At 54.1% G+C, this 18,988-nt stretch overlaps 5 protein-coding genes across 5 annotated transcripts; 1 reads left to right on the forward strand and 4 right to left on the reverse strand.

Annotated features, from left to right (window-relative positions):
* The first annotated feature begins 619 nt into the window (after positions 1-619).
* BDY24DRAFT_409591 (sodium:solute symporter family protein) lies at positions 620-4,741 on the forward strand. Its single transcript, XM_076642825.1, has 22 exons — positions 620-675; positions 815-873; positions 1,013-1,071; positions 1,187-1,214; positions 1,308-1,342; positions 1,493-1,637; positions 1,713-1,871; positions 1,948-1,978; positions 2,060-2,070; positions 2,169-2,262; positions 2,334-2,404; positions 2,484-2,544; positions 2,757-2,991; positions 3,075-3,155; positions 3,237-3,312; positions 3,410-3,469; positions 3,549-3,659; positions 3,731-3,815; positions 3,882-4,198; positions 4,285-4,380; positions 4,470-4,544; positions 4,618-4,741. Exons 1-22 carry the CDS (start codon positions 636-638, stop codon positions 4,663-4,665), a joined length of 1,977 nt encoding a protein of 658 aa, XP_076497000.1. The 5' UTR covers positions 620-635; the 3' UTR covers positions 4,666-4,741.
* Positions 4,742-4,896: 155 nt separating this feature from the next.
* BDY24DRAFT_414966 (uncharacterized protein) lies at positions 4,897-5,992 on the reverse strand (the record flags this gene model as incomplete). The annotated part of the gene is made up of 5 exons (XM_076643388.1): positions 4,897-5,002; positions 5,096-5,146; positions 5,269-5,338; positions 5,432-5,526; positions 5,658-5,992. The coding sequence occupies 5 exons, from the start codon at positions 5,990-5,992 to the stop codon at positions 4,897-4,899; spliced, it is 657 nt and encodes a 218-aa protein (XP_076497001.1).
* Positions 5,993-7,932: 1,940 nt separating this feature from the next.
* Positions 7,933-8,529, reverse strand: BDY24DRAFT_325877 (uncharacterized protein; the record flags this gene model as incomplete). The annotated part of the gene is made up of 1 exon (XM_076637063.1): positions 7,933-8,529. A coding segment is annotated over one exon (597 nt), but the record flags the coding sequence as incomplete, so codon positions are not given.
* Positions 8,530-10,964: 2,435 nt separating this feature from the next.
* On the reverse strand, positions 10,965-12,652 carry BDY24DRAFT_388314 (uncharacterized protein). Its single transcript, XM_076640340.1, has 9 exons — positions 12,529-12,652; positions 12,277-12,446; positions 12,007-12,204; positions 11,841-11,922; positions 11,666-11,754; positions 11,511-11,586; positions 11,405-11,435; positions 11,191-11,334; positions 10,965-11,119 (listed from the first exon to the last, which is right to left on the reverse strand). Exons 1-9 carry the CDS (start codon positions 12,621-12,623, stop codon positions 11,012-11,014), a joined length of 993 nt encoding a protein of 330 aa, XP_076497003.1. The 5' UTR covers positions 12,624-12,652; the 3' UTR covers positions 10,965-11,011.
* A 158-nt stretch (positions 12,653-12,810) lies between these two features.
* On the reverse strand, positions 12,811-15,071 carry BDY24DRAFT_388316 (J domain-containing protein). The gene is made up of 6 exons (XM_076640341.1): positions 14,920-15,071; positions 14,652-14,794; positions 14,088-14,224; positions 13,613-13,953; positions 13,195-13,416; positions 12,811-13,073 (listed from the first exon to the last, which is right to left on the reverse strand). The coding sequence occupies exons 1-6, from the start codon at positions 15,028-15,030 to the stop codon at positions 12,927-12,929; spliced, it is 1,101 nt and encodes a 366-aa protein (XP_076497004.1). The 5' UTR covers positions 15,031-15,071; the 3' UTR covers positions 12,811-12,926.
* Between the last annotated feature and the right edge of the window lie 3,917 nt (positions 15,072-18,988).

An 18,988-nucleotide genomic window follows, 5' to 3' on the forward strand; every position in this document is an offset into this window, starting at 1 on the left:
CTTACGCCTTCCCCTCTTTCTCCGCCCTCTCCTTCCTCGGCGACGGGAGGACGTCGGTTTTGGACCCTCGACGAGTCGAGGGGCTGACTCTTCTCTCAGATGCGAAGCTTTGCTCCCGTAACTTGCTGTTCACTCGTTGCCGTCTGGATGCATATAGGGATCGGATTCGTCGACTCTCGCGACAAATCTGCAGACCACAGAAAACGCTCTCTCTTCTTCTCCTCGGCTCGTTGTGTCCTGAGGTCCTCGTCTGGCTCCGTTCTCTTCTGTCCCCCCAGTCTACATATTCGCTCTACTTCACTGACCGGCTTTCACTCCCCAGCTCGTAGTTCTTACCTAGGATTTTATTTCGACGCTCGACTGGAGACTCAGAACGAACGACGCGTCGCTGGCCTTCCTCGCTTCCTCTCCCTCCACTTTCGTCTGCCTCCGAATGGATGGGACTCCTATCTCGGACCGACCGCAGGTTCCTTATCCTTTTCATATTGTCGCTTCCCAAGCTCCAAGCACGGATCCCTATCTTGTATCACGAATGAAATCTCGTCGGTCCTCCAAGACTAAACTGCCGAAAAACGCGACGTTCAGCTTCCCTCAACCACCTCCTTCTCCCCAACCACATCTCCTCTTCCCCCCTCATGTCTTCAGCAGCAATTCTCAGTCAAGGAGTCGGTTATGGTGAGTCCAATCTGAGTTCAGAACGAAGGAACAAGACAAAGGGAGAAGCGAGAGCTCAAACCACGATCCTCCGAATAATCTTCCATCGCCTCCAGCTCTACTGACTCCCTTCCTTCCCTCCTTCTCGTCCGTGCTATAGCCTTCGTTGTTGGAATGTCTCTATGTTTCAGTGCCTTTATTGTCCTGATCACCTTCCTCGTACGTTCAACCTTCCCATCTCTCTTCGCTCGAACGCGTTCAGCCCACGTCTACGAACCGATTCTTGGCTCTTGATTCCTCCACCTTTCTGAAATCGAAGCTGACCTCTCTTCCCTGTCTCGTTTCAACCTCTCTGCAGCAAAAAAGATACTCTGGAGGTGCCGTGATCAGTTCGGACGAGTTTGCGAGTGCTTCGAGGTTCGTTCGATCTCCTCCCTCGCTCCCGCTCTCCTCTCTCCCGTTCCGATTCAGCTCTCCGTTCCGCTATTCTCGAGCTGACTCCTTCGCTCTTCTTGATCGACCATATCTACAGGAGCATCAAACCTGGACTTATCGCTACTGTTCGTCCTTCCTTTTATCTCAACAGCCCTTGGCGAGGACAAGATCGCGTCGAAGTCAAAGCTGACCCGCCTTGCAAATTAACATGTTGACAGGGAATCGTCTCTGCATGGACGTGGGCTGCTACTCTGTGAGTACACTGCTTTGGATGCTCGATGGAGGTAGGAGATAGGCTGGACTGGGAGCTGAAGAGTCGAGAGGGTGAGAGAGGCCGGAATGAATGAGCGACGCGCTGATCTTTCCCTCTCCTCCCACTTCCCTTCTCCCCACTCCCCCTCAGCCTCCAATCTTCCGCCGTCGCCTACAAATTCGGAATCAGTGGTCCTCTCTGGTACGCCTCCGGAGCCACCGTTCAAATCCTCCTCTTCGCTCAAATCGCCGCCAAACTCAAGCTCAACGCGCCGTACGCTCGAACTTTCCTCGAGGTGAGCTCTCTTTTTCGCCCCCACAGTCCGAAGAGCTCTTTTTCGCTGACTCTGTGCTCTTCCTTTCCGTTTCAGATCATCGGCTGCAGATGGAAAGGAGCCTTCACGCACTGCGTTTTCCTTTTCTTCGGACTATCCACGAACTTCATCGTTTCGACGATGTTGGTTCTTGGAGGATCTGCGACTGTGACCGATTTGACTGGGATGAGCACTATCGCTGCTTGCTTCCTGATTGTGAGTCTTCCTCCAAGTCTTCTTTGATCCCTTCGCACGTCGCTGACTCCGCTATCTATCTTTCGAACCATTGCAGCCCTTCACGGTTGCGATTTACGTCTTCTTCGGTGAGACTCAGCTTCTCAGCTCTGCTTTCCTCTTTTGAGCCTCACTGACGTTCTCCCTTCTTCGTTTTCACACTCTCTCAGGTGGAATGCGAGTGAGTAGAACGCCCCGCTTCCGTACCTCAGTCTCGGCGGAGGAAACGCGTCGCATCGAACTTGACTTTGACTGACGCTCTGCCCTCCTTTCGTTCAGGCCACCTTGATCGCCGACTACACCCACACGGCTATCCTTTTTGTGATCTTGCTCTTGTTCATGATCGTCGTCTATGCGACCAGCGATCAAATCGGTTCGTCTCTTCTCCGCTCTCGCCTTGTCGAAGCGCCTCGATGCTGATTACCCCTCTTGTTCGACCTCTAGGATCTCCTCGAAAGATGCACGAAATGCTCACCGCTGCTGCCGCTGCCAATCCTGTAGCGGACAACAAGGATGTCAGTTCCGTCGCCATTTCGAATCTCGTCCCTTCGGCTTCTCAAAGTACTGACGTTCTTTCTTTCTTCGTCCATATAGGGATCCTACCTGACCATTCGATCGAAGGGAGCTCTCATCTTCGGTATCCTCAACATCGTTGGTGAGCCTAAGCCTTCTTCGATCGTGAGAGGACAGCGTCGGAGGGAGGGGTCCGACGCGTCGAGGTCAAGCTGATCTTGCCTTCCGCATTGTCTCTTTCTCTCGATAGGGAACTTCTCGACTGTCTTCGGTGATCAGGGTATGTCCAGCTCGCCAAAGAGATTCGTACTCGAACGCTTCCCTGCTGACCTTCTTCCTCCTTTCCTCCTCCAGCTTACTACCAACGAGCTATCGCTTCGAACCCCGGAACTGCTGTGAAGGGATTCCTCCTCGGTGGACTCGCATGGTTCTCCATCCCCTTTGGACTCGCTACTACCCTTGGACTCGCTGCCGTCGCTCTAGGAGTCAAACTCACGCCGGCTGAGGTTGGCGCTGGTCTTCCTGCTCCTGCCGCTGCTGCTGCCTTGCTTGGAAAGGGAGGAGCTGTTGCTATGTTGATGCTGCTCTTGTGAGTTTTCGTTTCGCCTCTCGCTACTCAAGCCTGGGGGTGAAGCTGACCTCCCTTTCGACGCGTCGTCTTCGCTTCTTCAGCCTCGCCGTCACCTCCGCCACCTCCGCCGAACAAGTCGCTGTCTCTTCGATCTTCACCTACGATGTTTACAAGCGTTACATGTGAGTCCTTCCTTGCGAGAAGGTGGAGTTGGAAGAGAAATCAACGCTGACCGCTGACCTCTTTTCTGTTCCTTTGATCAGCAACCCGAAGGCTACTGATGCTCAGCTCATCCGAGCCTCGCACGCTGCAGTCCTTGGATGGTCAGCCATCATGGGTGTGAGTTCGAACAAGGCCTTTTTCCCCGAAAAGGAGAGGCGTCGCGTCGTGACTTCGAAGCTGATCATGTCTTCCCCATTTCCGTTTCCTTTCTCAGATCTCGGGCACCATCTTCTTCTACATCGGGATCTCGATGGGATTCCTCTATGAGCTGATGGCGAGTTCCCTACTTCCCTTTTCGACCGAGGCGTTGTTCAATTAAAGAAACTGATCTCGTTTCTTCTTTTTCTTCTCAGGGCTGCCTTCTGGGAAGCTGTGTCGTTCCCATCGCCCTCGCTCTTACCTGGAAGAAAGCCAATCGAATGGGCTGCACGGTCGCTGCTCTGGCCGGTCTCGTACTGGCTTTGGTGAGCTCGAACACGTCTGAAAGATCAACACACGGCGCGTCCTGACCGTCTTTTTCTTTCTTCGAGCGCAGACCACTTGGATCGTCACGGCTGCTACTCTCTTCGGCGAGGTCACCATCGATACTTTGTTCGAGGACTACGCTATGCTGGCTGGAAGTGAGTATTTCTGATGTCCTTCTCGTCTTTCCTGGAGCTGATTCGACGCGTCTCGTTCTCGCTCAGACCTCGTCGCCCTCGGAACAGGAGGGATCGTCTCCGTCACTTGGAGTCTCATCTCTCCCGAGGACTTCGACTTCGACATCACTCGAAGCCTCAACTACGTCCCAGAATCCACTATCATCGACCAGGAGGCTATCAGCAGCACTCCGATCGACAACGAAGCGAAGACTCCGACGGACGAGAAGGTCAACCCTTCTTTGCCAGAACAAGCAGGAGCCCAGTTCGAGGGAGACGTACCAGAGATCGACTATACTGCACTCAACAAGGCTTTCAAGTTTGCTCTCTTCTGGTCCTTGGGTCTCTTCACCATCTTGATCATCGTGAGTTCGAACTTGAGTTTCGAAGGATCGACGCGTCGGAACTGATCCTCTTTTCGTTCGGGCTGTGTCTTCCTTTCTCACTTCAGCTCATCCCCTTCCCTCTCTTCGGGTCGGGAGTCGTCTTTGGAGTGAAGGCTTTCACCTTCTGGGTCGTTCTTGCCATGGTCTGGGCCTTCGTCGCTGTGAGTGACGGCGTCTTCCTTTTGTGATGTTTCGTTCCCTCCTTCTCGTTCAAGCACTAACACGAATCCAATTCGGTCGTTTGTTGCAGTCTCTTATCACGGTCATCTACCCTCTCTACGAATCTAGAAGTGGACTCGCTCACATCGGGCGAGGAATCTACTTGGTTCGTCTTTCGCCTCTTCCCGTTCGTTCCTTCTCTTTCGACCAACTGATTTCCTCCCTTTACTCTTCCTCAGGACATCTTCCACAAGGGAGCTGGAAAGGATATGGTCGCCCGGGAGTAAACCTATAGAAAAGGACGAGGTCACGACTTATCAACGACGTTCTTTCACTTCGGATGTTCGCAGGTCTGCACCGAAGAAATGAGCTCGGCGTACGAAAGATAGAGTCAGTCCATAGTCCATGTGAAGATAGATAGTATCTAGAAAGCAAAACAGTACGAGCGGGGGATCAAGCAAAAAGCAAAGAGAAGCAAAAACAAAGCAACGGAGGGAAGAAACTGAAGGGGCCTGAGTTTAATCCGACCTCTGGAAGAAGAACTTCGAGAACGAAGATCCACCGGTAGGCATGAGATCGAGTCCCATGGTTCCGTTGAAGCTCGCAGGTCCAGCAGCGTAGCTTCTGCTCGAGGGAAGAAGAAAGGAAGTGAAGTTTGAGTCAGAACGCGCGCGTCGAGTGCGAGATGAAGAGATCAAAGGAGAGAGAGGAACGTACACATTGAAACCTGCTGCACCAGGACCGAGAATGAAAACGGCGTCCTCGTTACTAGAAAAGGGAAAAGGGGAGAAGGAATGGAAGCGGTCAGCGAGCGAGATGAAAGACGGGGGACGACGACGACTCGCCTCTCGTAATTCTTCAAATTCCAGATCTGACCCTGCTGAGCTGACAGAGCAGAGGAGTTGTACTCGCAGGGAACAGCGATGAGGGGGAGATGGGAGTAGTCCGTCGCGTTGGGTGCTGGGGAAGACGATAAAGGGAAGGACGAGGAAAGGGAGGGCTGAAGGTCAGCGGGCGGCCTTGATTCAGATCAGGAGAGGGAAGGGGACGAACTTGAGATGGAAACGCAAGTGTGGTTGGCGTAGAGAGAAGAGTTGGGAGACGTGTAGGTGATGTGACCGAAGAGAGATTGAATCCCGGGTGTCGTACTAGTAGAGAAGGGAAAAGAAAGCAAAACCAAACAGGAGGGGTGAGCCCACGAGGTCCCACTTTCCTCTCTCCTCGTCATCCCTTCCAACTTTTTTCTCGCTCTTCTGAAGGAAGAGGAACTTGGGCTCACCTGCTGGTATCGATACCCTCCAGACCTGTACACACCTCGAAGCCCCAGGATCCATTCCCTTGAGCATCAGCAGCGACTCTCCCAAGGGTAGCGTTCGAGCTCCCGTCAAAGCCGAGAGGGACGACTACGTTTGTGTCTAGCGAGAACGAGAGCAGATCTGCGAGGTAGAGAGGGGTTCCCCGAGGGAAGTTTTGCGTGAGGCTGAAGTCGAAGGGGGTGCAGTTGAAGGAGGAGGTAGAGTTGGACGGGGAGGCAGAGGGAGTGGGAAGGGCAGACGAGGAGGAGGGGGAGAGAAGGAGGAGAGGGAGAAGGCTGAGGAGGGTTGCTGTGGTCATTCTGGGAGGAAGAGAGTGTGTTGGAGTAGGTGAAGATGTGAAGGAGGGGCTGGAGGGAGACTTGAGAAGGGAGGGTGATGGTGGTTCAGGGAAGGAAAAACGAAAAGGGAGGAAGGGCTGAAATGAGCTCGATCGGCCGGGGAGGAAACGCAGTGCTTGTGGTGACTGACTTTCTTTTTGCAAGTAGTTCTGAATTTTGAATTTTGAATTATATATATCCGACTTCGATGCTTAGCTAGCATCTCAGGCAACTCTACCTCTAAGGATGAGCAAAACCTCGCCGGTGACGGAGAAATATACTCCTATTCTACACCTCGATCTCTCTCAGCCTCCTCCCCCTCCCGAGCTCGACGAGCTCACGGCGGCTGATCGTCGAGGCTTCGAAGTTGACGCGACGTCGCTGCTGCTGTTCTTGCTTCTAGCACCCTTTGATTTTCCTTGAATAGGCTTCCCACGAATCTGCTTCTCTGTCCGTAGATTCTCGCAGTCGTCCTGATTAACGCGTCGATCCACATCTTCTTCGCCGCCGCAAGAGACCTCTCGTTCAGCCCTTTCATTTCCGACGGTGGGTTCGGGATGAATCCCAACCAGTACCTACTCGTTTCTGCTGGCCAGGCTTTCGAGTTCTCCATCAGTAGCGACGCAAATTCACCTGCAAGGCGAACCATCTCTTCACTCTCGTCTTTTTTCTCGAGGAACGCGACCGTTCTGTCTCGCAGCTCCTTACTCGCCTCCTTTCTCAGGCTCTCGTAGGCTGGGCATTCCACAAAGATGTGGGACTCAGTCTCGACTTTTCCGAAGCACGTTGGCTGTTGACAGTAGAGGTCGTTCGTCATTTTTGTTTTGAAGAGCTTCGAATTGGTGACGAGCGACGACGTACGGATCTGGAGTTGGGTTTGGGCGCTGTAGGAGGTTTGTGCTCTCTTAATGTAGTAGTCGGAGCTCACTGCGGGATCATATCGACCGTAGGCCGTGAGTCTTTCACGTGTCGAAGAGGGAGGAATGTTGTTCAGCTGGACGCTCGACAATTTCTGTTCGCCCCAGACCTCGATATTCGCTTCGACAAAGCCGTGGGTAGGGGAATAGAACGAAAACTTATCCATGCAGAAAGTGGGGGTTGGGAAGACGAGGTCGGGAGAGCGGTGGGCTTCAGCGGCGAGCTGGTCAGCGTCGCTGTTGAGTTTCGACGCGACGGTTTCCGCGTCAGTGTGAGCTTTGACGTGCTGGAGTTCGAGGTGAGGGGCCTTATTCAGTAGATCAAGGAGCCACCGGTAGTATGCTCTCCCATTAAGGGAGCTCCAGGAGTGAGGGAGGTGAGTGGGGGATCGAGATCGTGCGATGATGGTGAGAGAGTTGAGGTGGTCCGTTAGAAGCTTGCTCGTAGGGAGTTCACGACTGAGCATAGGGAATTTTTGCCTCCAGGCCCCGTCGGCGAGTATAGCACAGATCATTCCAGATAGCTCTCCTTGTAGAATGAAGGAGGCCTGAGCAGGAACCATGATCTTCGCCAGAAAGGGACCAGCGACGGCGCCAGTGACGGATCGGGGAGAGAAGCGAGAAGCCGAAGCAGGGGACATACTACCGTCTGTTGCCCAAAGGAGACTTGTATCCGATGGTCCCAGCAGTGAGGGAAGGTTTGTCAAGGGGGATGAAAGGAAATAGGACGAGATTCTGGCTTCAGCGAGGTCGCGTCGCGTCGAACGAGGGAGAGTGAGCTCTGAGATCTCCCCCGTGATAGCTCTCAATTTGAGGCGGCGAAGCCATTGAAGGACGTGACTTCCCAATGCTGGACCAATCTGGAGTTGCTGAATCGAGACTCTGGGGATGAAGGTGGAGCTTGTCGGGTCCCAAGAGCCCAAATCGAGAAGTCGACGTCCTCGAAGTTGGGTCACGCCTCGTCGCGCTTGAGGAGTTTTCGAGGTCGATCTATCTCTGTTCCAGACGTGGTCGAGGCTGGAATCTCCGTACATCAGGTAGCTCTGGTCAGTGTCAAGGATTTTGAGGTTCATGAGCTTTGCGTAGCTGTGAGCTGTGAGGAGGGAGGCGGGGAGGATGCGAGGGGAGAACGGCTTCGACGCGTCTTCGAAGGGGGATCGACAGCTGTTGAACGAGCAGGTCCAAAGTGCCAGCACCATCTGGGAAGCGTTCCTGAATGGCTGGAGGTGGTGATTGAGGTCTCGTTGGACTCCTCGAAGAGCGACCTCGCCGTTAATGCGCCAGAGGGAAGGGACGCCAAAGCCTCGAAGGTCGGTTGGTAGAGAGAGGACGCCGTACGCTAGGGAAAAGGGAGCGTGCAGGAAGGTTTGGATCTTCGTGGAGATCATGGCGTCGAGGTACTTAGCTTGATCGGGGCTGATGGGTTGATACTGAAGTCGGCTTCGAAGTTTTGGGAAAAGCAGTTGATCCAGCGTTCGGAAGATGGCTGAGAGCGGGAGTCGTTTTGAGAACGGATGTGGAAGGTAGAATTTGTTGATGATGTCCTTCGCTTCTTCGAATCTCTTCGAGGGGGAGTTTACTCTGCACCTGAGAATATCAATAAAGGGCACAACATCTACTTGGTGGGTCCCATTGACCGAGTCAAGGAGGAGCGTCTTCGGCGCGTCAGCTTTGATTTCTCCCAGGAGAGCTCCTATCGTCTTCGTCTTATCGGTCCAGTTTGTGACGATACCGTATGCGCTGTTGAACGATTCAAGCTTGACGACAGTTCGACAAAGACCGGAGGGAGAGGGTGCCAGAACGAGGGAGTCGTCCATCGCTTCCAGGAGCTGAGGCTGAACGACGAGTCTGTCCGCTGGGGTGTGGAAGTCGAGCGAACGGCCGTTCTCGGTGTTGAGTTTGACGATGTCTTGAGGTAGGGAGACTTCTCGAATCCACTTAGAGGCCATGCTCATCGCTGTGACGAACTTGAACGGACTAGCGCAATCGCCTTGTTTCATTTGACCTGTCGTGAAGATGGGATCCGAGTCGCCAAAGACCGTTCTGATGCTGATGGGGACGTTCCTCGAGCGTGCCCGGTCGAAGGCTTCGAGCGAAGGTGGGAGGCCGTAGAAGCGTAAAGCGTCGTAGAAGCCAGAAGGGTGGAGGAAGTCGAAACCCTTTTCCGCGTCTCTTTTGACGACGAAGACCGTTTCTTTGTTGGCTTTTGCGAGAGTGTCGATGTTGGCTATGAAACTCGTGAGATCTCTAGCTTGTACTCCGGCCTGAGTGGCGATCTGAGTGTCGGGAGTAAAGCCGAGTCGCCAGAAGTGCTGTTGGAGGACGGTGGTGAACCAAGACGCGGCAAGATTGGAGAGAGCGTTCGACAGGACGATTCCTCGGTAGTTCGACATCAGAGTTGGAGGTCCCTTCTTGTAGATCGGTACCAGAGTGCTCTCCTTTAGTTTCGAGGGGAAGTAATTGTTGCAGAGGAGGTAGTTCAGCAGATCTAGAACGGGCTTGAGGTTCTCGTCCGAGAGGGATTTCAGGACCCACTTCTCCCAGCCGTCGGGTCCTGGGGCAGGGATCGGGTTCCCTTTCGTCAGCAGAGCACGGAGGTCGACTAGTGTGAGAGTCTGAGGCCAAACGAGGGGGTTTTGCGCCGAGATTCGTTGGGCGTCTAGGGCTGATTGAGAGGAAAGCCAGGGTTTCGGGTGGGGAGGAGGATCTCCTCGCGTCAGCAGTTTATCCCAGTAGGTTCGTTGAGCGAGGAGGGAGTCCTTCGGATCCGAGTGGTAGATCGAGGGGTCGTTCGGGTCTTGGATCGTTGTAGGAGACGTTCGTTCTGGGGTCGGGAACAGCTTCTTCGTCGAGCCTCCCTGGAGGACAGATTGGAGAGTAGCGTTCTCCTGTTTCGATTGGCGTTTGTTGTAGAGGTCCTTTTCGTACTGGGATTGTTCTTTGGCTGTAGATCGAATCTGTCGACGAAGATGGGCTAGGAGCTGAGAGGTGGCTTCCTGAGAAGGGAAGCGAGAGGTGTTGGCGGGGAGGAAGTCGACGAGGAATGGGTCCTTCGAGAGAAGCTCGTCGAGGTATCCAGAATCGACCGCATGGATCAAGCGTCCGTAGGTCTTCCGTGTTCGGAGGAACCGACGTATAGCTGAGTTGGTGATCTTCGGAGATTTCGAGTTTGTTGGGGGTGTGCCGTAGGCAGTAAGGGCGGAGGAGAGGAGGTCGCTTCCGAAGAGCTCGAGGGTCGAGTCGAAGGACTCGTCGGACGAGACGTGGAGCTGTTCTCTGCTGCCTAGTTTTCCTGCGAGCAGGTTGTTGAAGGTTGAGTTTCTCTGTATAGCTTCCAGTCGTTTAGGTCGAAGGAGTCGAGGAGAGTGATTGGGTTTGTGGGAGAGGGGAGACGGTACGGGCTCGAGGTTGGTGCCGTTGAGGGAGGGGAGGAGAGCGAGTACTGGTCGATGATCTGTGCAGGGTATCGAGCGAAGAGTACCGATCAGTTCTCCTTCTCCTCGACGTAGGTTTGTGACGAGTCGGTCTATGATTCTTCCACAGGTCTTCTTCTTCTCTCCCCATGGCTTCCAGGTCCAATCCTTCTCAACGTCCACGAGCTCCTTCTCTTTCCAGAGGTCTCTTCCCTTCGACCGGATCAGGAACTCACAGTAGTCTTCGGAAGCCTCCGTTATTCGAAAAGGGCTCTTGAGCGACTCGCAGGAGAGTATAGCAGCGTTGAAGTCGCCAGCGAGGAGCCATTGGAAGGGAAGAGAGGTCGTCATGACAGGCGAGGGACCCTCTCAATAGAAACTCCGCCTGTGGAGCTCTGTATTAGCAACGGGGATTCGTTCGTGATTCGTTCAACCACGGAAGGGAGGAACGACGCGTCGTTCGACTTCTTCTGCTCCCTTTTCTCGTCCGTCCATATCTAGATATCAGGAACTCACTGGGACCGAAGCTGAGTGAATTTCAGAATCGCGCCTCGCACCCAGCTCGCTTGCAACGCGGAATGATGTTAGAACGGCTGTCTTACCGTTCCCTCGTCGCCTGATACCCTTTTGAAGATCATGAATTGTCCCTTCCACTACCTGCCACAGTCCTTCACTCCGTCTTCTCCGTCTTCTCATCCTCAACGACCTCTTCCGACTCAGGAGCGAGCGAGAAGTTATCTTCAGCCTCCTCCTCAACGGGCTTCTCCTCCGTTGCGACCTGACCGTTGAACGAAAGGCAAGGAGGTCAGCATCGTTTCGGGAGGAAGACTGAGCGATTGGAAAACTCACCTCCTCCACCACTGTAGATAGTTTCGCTTCAGCGACGGGAGCAGGAGTAGGAGCAGGAGCCAGGGGAGCGACGGCTCGAGATCCCTCCCATCCGAGCTTGAGTTGGGCGAGAGCAGCGATGGTTCCGAAGACTCCTGTGGGGAACTGATCAATCAGAAGGTAAGACATCAGTTTCGATGGAAGGATCAGAGTATAGAAGAAGGATGAAACGGACAGATGAAGTCCAAGCTCCAGCGGGGAGAGACCTGGTGGGAGGGACGAAGTACGACGCGTCAGTTTTTGGACTCAGAGAATAGAGAAGGAGATTTGCGAGGGCTTACCAGTGCACCGTCAGAGGAAGGTATGAAAGGTCAACAAGGGTGAGAAGAGAGAGCACTTTGGAGGCTTTCTTGAGCTCTGCAGTGAAGGAAGAAAGACGCGTCGATTTGAAGTCAGTTTGCGAGCGAGGAAAGAAGACGGACGACACAAGACTGACCAGGCCTAGATGCTCCTGGAGAGGAGGCCTCCTTAGAAAGAGCTGCTCGCCTTCGAGAGAGCGAGAGAAGAGAGAGGGCGACGTAGAGCCTGGTCGTTTGATCGGTCGAAAGCAAAGGGAAGGTGAGCTCTCGTTCGAACTCCTCAGAACCGACCGCAGAAAAAGGAAAACTCACGCCCAGAATCTACAGCTCCAGATCCCAACAGTCGACAGCTTGGAAGGTGCGAGCGAGATGATCCTCTTTGAAGCGAGGTAGTCTGTCGACGCGACGGGATCCAAGTCAGCTCAGCGCACTCTTCCTCCCTCCCTCTCCCCTCCTTCCAAAACACGAAACGACGTACAAGTGTGCTCCAAGGGGTAGTACGCAAGCATAGAGTAAGCCTGAAGCATCTCGACCTGATCCTGATTAGGAAGCAACCTCGTGAGGGACCAGGATCCCTTGTCCTCTGAGCTCGAGTTGTTGACCTCGGTCTTCGCCTTCTGAGCAAGGGCTCTCTTCTTTCGAAGCTGAGAGTACCACTGCAAGATGGGGACCAGACCTTCGAGACACCAGCACCATAGACTGGTTAGTGAGGCGCATAGTGAGCTCGAGAAGTGAACAGATGGCTCACCAAACAACCTGAACAAGATCCTCCCATCTCCCACTGTTGAAGAGAGCTTCCTCAGCCCTTGAGCGACCGCTTGCCCTCCTCGTCGCCGAATGGGGAGTCCCGCAGGAGCGTCGGAAGGGAAGAGTGGAAGGAGGACCAGAGGGAGGTACTGAAGGATCATGAGAGCTTTGCTGTGGAGGGAAGGGAAGAAGAGGGTGAGCTCGAGAAAGAAGAAGGAAGGAAGAGGGGAGTTGAGCTCGAGCTTGAACTCACTCGGTTCCGCTGAAAGTCGAGAGGTAAGAAGTCAGATGAGCGAGTTGCTCTTCCGACAGAGATAGAGACGAGATGGCTTTAGCAAGGGAAGACATGTTTGTGAGGGAAAGGAGAGACGCTGATGGTTGAGAGGGAGAAAAAGAGGACGGGCGATTCAGGCGAGTTTCGAACTGGCTCGGTTACTTCTCGCCGTCTCTTTCTTTTGTTGACGTTCTCTAGCCGGAGCATGTAGAGACGCGTTACTAGGAGGGCGAACCTTTCAGAGAAGGCTCTGAATCGAGATACGCAGATCGTGAAAGAGCATTAGACAACGTCAACGAGAAAAGAAACAAACCGAAACTAAAACCAAAACTCGAGATCCCTCCTCTGACTCCCTCCTCCCTCCGACTCCACAATTTCTACTTCTTCCCCTTGCTCTTCCCAGAAGCAGCAGCAGCACCCTTCTTCTTCGCAGCACCGTTCGATTCAGGTTTCGAGGACGAAGGAGCGCTCTTCCTGGCCATCATCTCCGCTTGAAGTTTCTCGAAGGTCGCGTCGTCGATCTCCTGTTCACGTCAAAGGGAAAGAAGAAGAGGGGTCAGCAGGATGATCTTCGAGGACGTAGGATTAGACGGAAGACGGTTCGAGTCGAAGGAACCACAGAAGCGAAGGGACGACAGAACTCACCTCAGGAGCAGCATGCTCTTTCTCCTCCTTCTTCTTCTTCCCCTTCCCTCCCTTCTTCGAAGTCGTCGAGGCAGATCCTCCAGGGCCGTACTTGGCTTCCATCGACGAGAGGAACGAGTCGGATCGTTTAGCGGCGTTGCGTTGGATGAGAGCTTGGAGGGAGGAGGTGTCTTCTTCGTCGGCGGCTTCGGCGTTGTCGTCGTCCTGGAGAGAGAAGGAGGGCTTAGATAGAAGAAAAAGGTCAGTTCGATATGAATATTCTTCGATGGTTTTCGAGGCGTGTGGCTGTGGAGGGGAAGCGAGAGGGAAGGAGATTGTCTCGTAGCTCGACGAACGACGGACGCGACGTCTCCTCTCCTCTCCCTGCCTCCCACCTCTCCCGTCCTCCTAACGAGAACAAGCCGAAAAGAGAACTCACCTTTCTCCCACCCTTCTTCCCCGTCTTCTTCTTCTTCTCCGTCGCCTTCCCACTCCCGTAAAACTCATCCCAAACGCCCATCTCCTTCGCCGCCTCCTCAGCCTCCTTCGCCTCCTTCTCCCCTTCTCTCTTCCTCTTCTTCTGACCCTTCTCGTCCTTCTTAGCCTTCGTCCATCCGGGAAGGAGATCGACGTCTTTCCGAGCGATGGCGGCGTCGATGAGTTGGATGAAGCGAGGTTCGTCGAGGTGAGTGGAGTGAGGGATGTGGGAGAGGATGAGGTCGAGGGAACCGGAGTGGGTGAGGTAGTTGGATAGGAGATCGGTGAGTTCTTCAGCGGAGCCTGGGGTGGAGGAAGAGAAGGTAGGAGGTGTGATTAGCTCGGGGAGGAGAGGGCTGAGAGGGTGAGGAGATTCGGAGGGAGGTGAACGAAGGGAAAGAAGGGATAGAAGTGCTCAGAGTAGGATTGGAGCTCACCTTGGTACTCTTTCTTCATCTCATCCATCTTGGCTTTGGTGACCTTCTCGAAAACTTCCTCAAAGTAGGCTTCCCAACCCATCTCCTCTCCTTGCGAAAGGAAGGCTGATTCGGAGGTGAGGCCAGTAGAGTCGTATCTGTGCGAGCGAAACAAAGTCGAGATGAAAAGTTAGCTCTCGGAGTTCTACCTCGAGGGGCGAGGATCGGCATGAGCTGGATATGCGAGCAGTGGGCGAGCAGCGACGTAGAAAGGGAGGAGAAGGAGAGGAGGAGACGAGCCTCAAAGGGTCGTTCCACCTCCCCTCCTTCCTCCTTCTCCCCCCCAGGAGCTGAGATCGCGTGCTCTCGCAGCTCGTCTGCCTACGTAGCAAAAAGTCATTGAGACTTCGGTCTGTCGAGCTTCTACACTGAAGGAGCTAAAACTCTCGAAGAGGGCAGCCTCCCTTTGCGTGCGAGCTGACGCCCTCCCTTCTCCTTCTTCTTCCTGCCCTCCCTGCCCTTCCTCCATCCATCCAAGCAAACCTGCGACTGCCCAAACACGACGAACAAGGACACGAGACTCACCTTTTCCTCCTCCCTTCGTCTCTGAGGACAGCGTAAGCGAATCCAACCCGCTGGAAGATCTTGCTCTCCTCCTCCTTCCTTTCCTCGCTCCCGTTCGAATGCTTGTCCGGGTGGTGGATCAGAGCAAGTTTACGGTAGGCTTTCTGCAGAACCATTCCAGAATCATACAAAACGCACTTCAAGTCAGTAACGAGCGAGGAGAGAAAGAGCCCAGGCTAAGAAGAAAACAAGAAGGAAAGGGAAAGGGAACGACGAGCTCGACCCTCACGTTGATTTCCGCTGCTGTAGCTGTAGATTCGACCGAGAGAGTCTTGTAGAGGATGTTCTCGATCTCGCCTTCGTCACCGGGGAAGAACTGAAGAAGAGGATCGGCTTCCATAGGAGAGAAAGTCAAAGGAGGAAGGAAGAATGGCGGTTTGGGTGAAGGGAAAGAGGAAGGAGGGGCGCGTCGTGAGCTTTCATTTCAAGACACGTGAAGTAAAAAAAAAAGTGGTTTGTTTTGGGAGGGAAGGTTTTTCATGCATCCTCCAAGAAACAGAAGAAGACTTCCTTTCGCGCGAGTTCTGCTTCCTTATCTCAAGGCACCCAGAGCAAAAACAACAGTCGACCCAGCTCGATCGAGCGCGACGCGTTCCCGACTAAGTTTCTCGAGCGCGTTTGAGACACTTTGAGATGGCCGGTGTGGACGTTCTACTGTAAAGTGAAGGGTTCTGGGAGGGGTGGTGAGGGGTAGCTCTATCGAAGTTCGGGAGGGGAACGACGCTGGCGAGTGCTCGTTGAGGGTTCGGCTCTCGGAGGCTTTGGGGTGGACTGGGAGATAAGGGGAGTTCGGAACTGGCTACTACTACTGGTGACTTGAGAATGAGAACTACTGCTGGGCGACTTGACTGAGAGACTGGTGCTGAAGCTGAGAAAGGGAGACGAGAAGGGAAGCTGAGAAGTTGACCAATTCTGAGGTGAAAGTTGATGGATAGCAAGAAGGTCAAAACTAGTCCGCTCTTTATACTAAATACGGTCCGCAGTCCAACGCGCAGCGAGAGAAACAGGAGCAGGAGAGAGTAGCTAGGGAAAGGGAAGGCGGAACGCGAGACACGTCGCAAAGGCTTCAGCGGTCACAGCAAATCAAAAAGGGGTATAAACTATAAAAGGGAAGAGGCAGAGAAGGCGAGAACTGAGACAAATATGTATTCAAAGCAGAGAGTCGAGACAGAAGGGAGGGTCGAGAGCAAAAGGGAACGCGACAGGTGAGACGCGTCGCAGAGAGAAGGGTTTCAGGCAAAGGGATCTACAGGAAGGGAAGAGTCGGTGAAGGGAAGAAGAGAACTAAGTATAAACAGAAGGGCGAGGCCCAGAACCTATCGAAGCGGGGTCTCTAACCGAGAAGGGAAAAGGACAAGAGACGCGTCGTGACCAAAACAAAAGAAAGAACGGAACGGGAAGAACTCCTCACTTCCTCTCCAAACCCCCACATCTCCCCCCCACCAATAAACTTCGACCCGAAGTCCTCTTCATTGACCTCGCTCCTCCCTCTCCCTCCGCTGTCGTCGTAGATCGAATGGGCTTCGGCGATGAGGTCGTCTGCTTTTGTCGCGTCGAGGATCTCTTCCCTCGGCATAAACGGTTCCTTTTTGAAGTTTCTTCCGTCGGTGATGAAGTATTGAATCGATTTCTGTAGCATCCTGTTCGCGGTCTGGAGGTATTTGAAGATGTAGTGTCGGATCCCTGGGTTCGTCGCGAGCACCTCTGGTTTCCCCGTCTTTGGATCCTCGTACTTGGTTGCTGGTCCCTTCACTCCTACTTCGTCGACGAAGATATCGGCCTTGGTTGGGATCTCGTCCTCGAAGATGTACATCCCCGAGTGCTGGTATTCGGTGACCGAGTTGGTTCCTCTTTGAGGGAAAGTCGTGAGTCGAAGAGGTTCTAGAGGGGTTTGGAACGTCGTCATGTCTCTGCTCTCTTCCTCGACTCCTCGTTCTCCGTATTCAATCGATCCAAGTAGCTCGGGGAGTTCGTTGAGTAGGTCGGTTGGGGTCTTCATCCTGGGGCGAGCGACGGGCTTGAGTTCTGGTATTTCGCCGTCGTCTGATTCTTTGTCCTCGTCGCGTCCTCCTCGAGTCGTTTCTGCGTCCGAGATGGGGTTGACCGTTTGAGTTCGAAGGTAGGAGAGGGTTCTTTGAGATCTTAGGGTCGTTTCGTCGATAGGGATGAGATCCGGTAAGTCGTCGTCTGAGTCCTCGTCCTCGTCCTCGTCGCGATCCTCTTGTATCCAGTCATCTCCGGGTCCTTCTTCCTCCGAGTCCTCGTTGCCGGAGCTTACTACTCCCTCCTCCTCGCTTCCTCCGGATTCGTCCTCCTCATCACCCGCTCCCTCCTGGTCGTCCTCCCTTTCCTCGACGTCCTCTTCCTGCCCATCTTCTTCGTTCACGTCCCTACCCTCTTCCTCTCCCTCGTTCTCCTTCTCGTCTTCCTCTTCCTCCAGTTCTCCCTCCTCTTCTTCCTCCTCTTCTTCCTCCTCCTCTCCTTCTCTCGTCTCGTCCTCCTCATCGTCCTCCTCCGGATCCTGGACCATGATTGGGACGCTGTTGAACGACGCGTCTCCTCCCTCCTCGTCGCTGGTATCGAACGTGAGCTCCTCGGGTTTTCTGGGTTCCACAGCGATTCGATGGACGTCGGGTAGGAATCGTTTCCTCGAGTCGAAGCCTCGGTTGAGCTTGAGTTCTCGAACCTCCTCGCCTTTGAAGAAGGAGAACATCTTGTCGCGTCCGATCCAGAAGGTCGTTCCTCGAGTCATGTCCAGGAAGGGTTGGCCGAGAAGAACTTCGTAGTTTCCGGGGTTGTTGACGACGTAGATATGGACTTTGATTTCCAGGCCAGAGATGCTGATTCGTACGTTCTCGCAGACGCCAGCGACCTTCTCGACGGGTTTGTTGGCCGTGATCATCGAGACCTTCGTGTTCGGGTTGATCCCTAGACCGAGTTTACGAGCCACCTCGACTCCCATCACGTTGAGTTCGGATCCTGAGTCGACCATAGCTTCGATCTTGACGTCGTTGATATAGCCGTCGATCTTATCGAGTCCGGAACTGTAAAGGGCGACGTGATCCTCGGGGCTTGTGAACGAGACGCTCTTGTAGATGGACGAAGTAGGTTGGTTTGCTGAGTTTAAGATGTTCCGTTCCTCCTCGGGTGTGGCGTCGGGGTCGTCGTCCTCGTCCTTCCATCGAAGCGTAGCATTCGTCCTCCTGGGTCCTTCCTCACGCGTCGTCTTCCCCTCAACCATCATCCTCTCTCGCAACCCCTTCGACACCCCACAAAGCTCTCCCACTGACAGGGTAACCGGTACGTCCTTGATCTTTTGGAAGATGCCCTCCATGTTCGTTGTCTTCGCGAAGCCGTTGGTGGTGATTTTGGAGATTCGAGGAGTGATCGATCGGACGCGTTTCGTAGGTTCCGCCATACCGACGTCGCTCTCCTCTTCGCTGGAAGCCGGATCGAACGCCTTTTGGAGCTCCGGGCTGAGTTTCGAGATGGGATCTTCGGCTGGTCGAGTAGCTCTGGTCTTCTTCGAAACGAGTTTGGCGACGACTTCCTCCTTTTTCTTGGGCTGGGAGATAGGAATAGGCTTGACGTAGGGCTTGGTAGGGTTTCCTGGGGATCGTCCTTTCCTCTCGGCTCCGTTTGCTGCTGCGAGGATCCCGGCGTGGTAGCCTTGGTGGTAGGAGCCTTCGTGCTCGTACGTCGCGTCGCCGATCTCTTGAACGTCCGAGGTGGGATCCGAGGTCGAGAATTCGATGATGTTGTTGTCGAAGGGGTCCAGTACGCGTTTCCAGTCTTCTTCCGTTGTTGATCTCTCCTCCCAAGCTCTTCCTCCTCCTCGGTCGTCGCTCAAGTCCACCAACTCTCCCACCACTCCTTTTCCCTCCTCTGCGTCCTCCTCCTCTGCTTCCTCCTCCTCTCGATCGCTCCTGTTATCGATTGCGTGGATGGCGTTGTTGAAGCCGGTAGCTGCTGGAGTCGAGTTTTGATTGATCATGTAGGCTTCGACGGCTGGTTTCTGAGTTTTTGACGCGTCCAGTGAAATCGAGTTTCCGTTCCTCCAAACCAGGTTCCCCTTCTCCACCCGGATCACTCCTTGAACGATGGCGACCGAAGCGAGCTGACATTGGGGGCCGACGTGTCCGTTATCTCCGTAGTACGAGCATCCTGAGGGGAGATGAGGGGGAGTCGCTCGAATTTGGGAAAGGGGAACCGACGACGTCGTTTGCTGGAACGCGACTTGTTGAGAGGGGAGAGCGGTAGTCGATCGGAAGCCTCCGGGTTGAGCTGCTGCGGTAGTA

This window comes from Mrakia frigida (genome assembly GCF_051309035.1).
Source record: "Mrakia frigida strain ATCC 22029 unplaced genomic scaffold BDY24scaffold_14, whole genome shotgun sequence".
NCBI lineage: Eukaryota > Fungi > Basidiomycota > Tremellomycetes > Cystofilobasidiales > Mrakiaceae > Mrakia > Mrakia frigida.

Excerpts from the sequence above, each read along its gene's own strand:
- BDY24DRAFT_388316 (XM_076640341.1), bottom strand. The coding sequence starts at position 15,030 with ATGGAAGCCGATCCTCTTCTTCAGTTCTTCCCCGGTGACGAAGGCGAG. Across the intron at positions 14,795-14,919 it reads CTACAGCAGCGGAAATCAAC|AAAGCCTACCGTAAACTTGC; the intron begins GTGAGGGTCGAG and ends ATGGTTCTGCAG. Across the intron at positions 14,225-14,651 it reads GACGAAGGGAGGAGGAAAAG|ATACGACTCTACTGGCCTCA; the intron begins GTGAGTCTCGTG and ends TCGCTCGCACAG.
- BDY24DRAFT_388314 (XM_076640340.1), bottom strand. The coding sequence starts at position 12,623 with ATGTCTTCCCTTGCTAAAGCCATCTCGTCTCTATCTCTGTCGGAAGAG. Across the intron at positions 12,447-12,528 it reads TCGACTTTCAGCGGAACCGA|CAAAGCTCTCATGATCCTTC; the intron begins GTGAGTTCAAGC and ends TTCCCTCCACAG. Across the intron at positions 11,436-11,510 it reads CTTCCTCTGACGGTGCACTG|GTCTCTCCCCGCTGGAGCTT; the intron begins GTAAGCCCTCGC and ends CCCTCCCACCAG.
- BDY24DRAFT_409591 (XM_076642825.1), top strand. The coding sequence starts at position 636 with ATGTCTTCAGCAGCAATTCTCAGTCAAGGAGTCGGTTATG. Across the intron at positions 3,660-3,730 it reads CCGGTCTCGTACTGGCTTTG|ACCACTTGGATCGTCACGGC; the intron begins GTGAGCTCGAAC and ends CTTCGAGCGCAG. Across the intron at positions 3,816-3,881 it reads CTACGCTATGCTGGCTGGAA|ACCTCGTCGCCCTCGGAACA; the intron begins GTGAGTATTTCT and ends GTTCTCGCTCAG.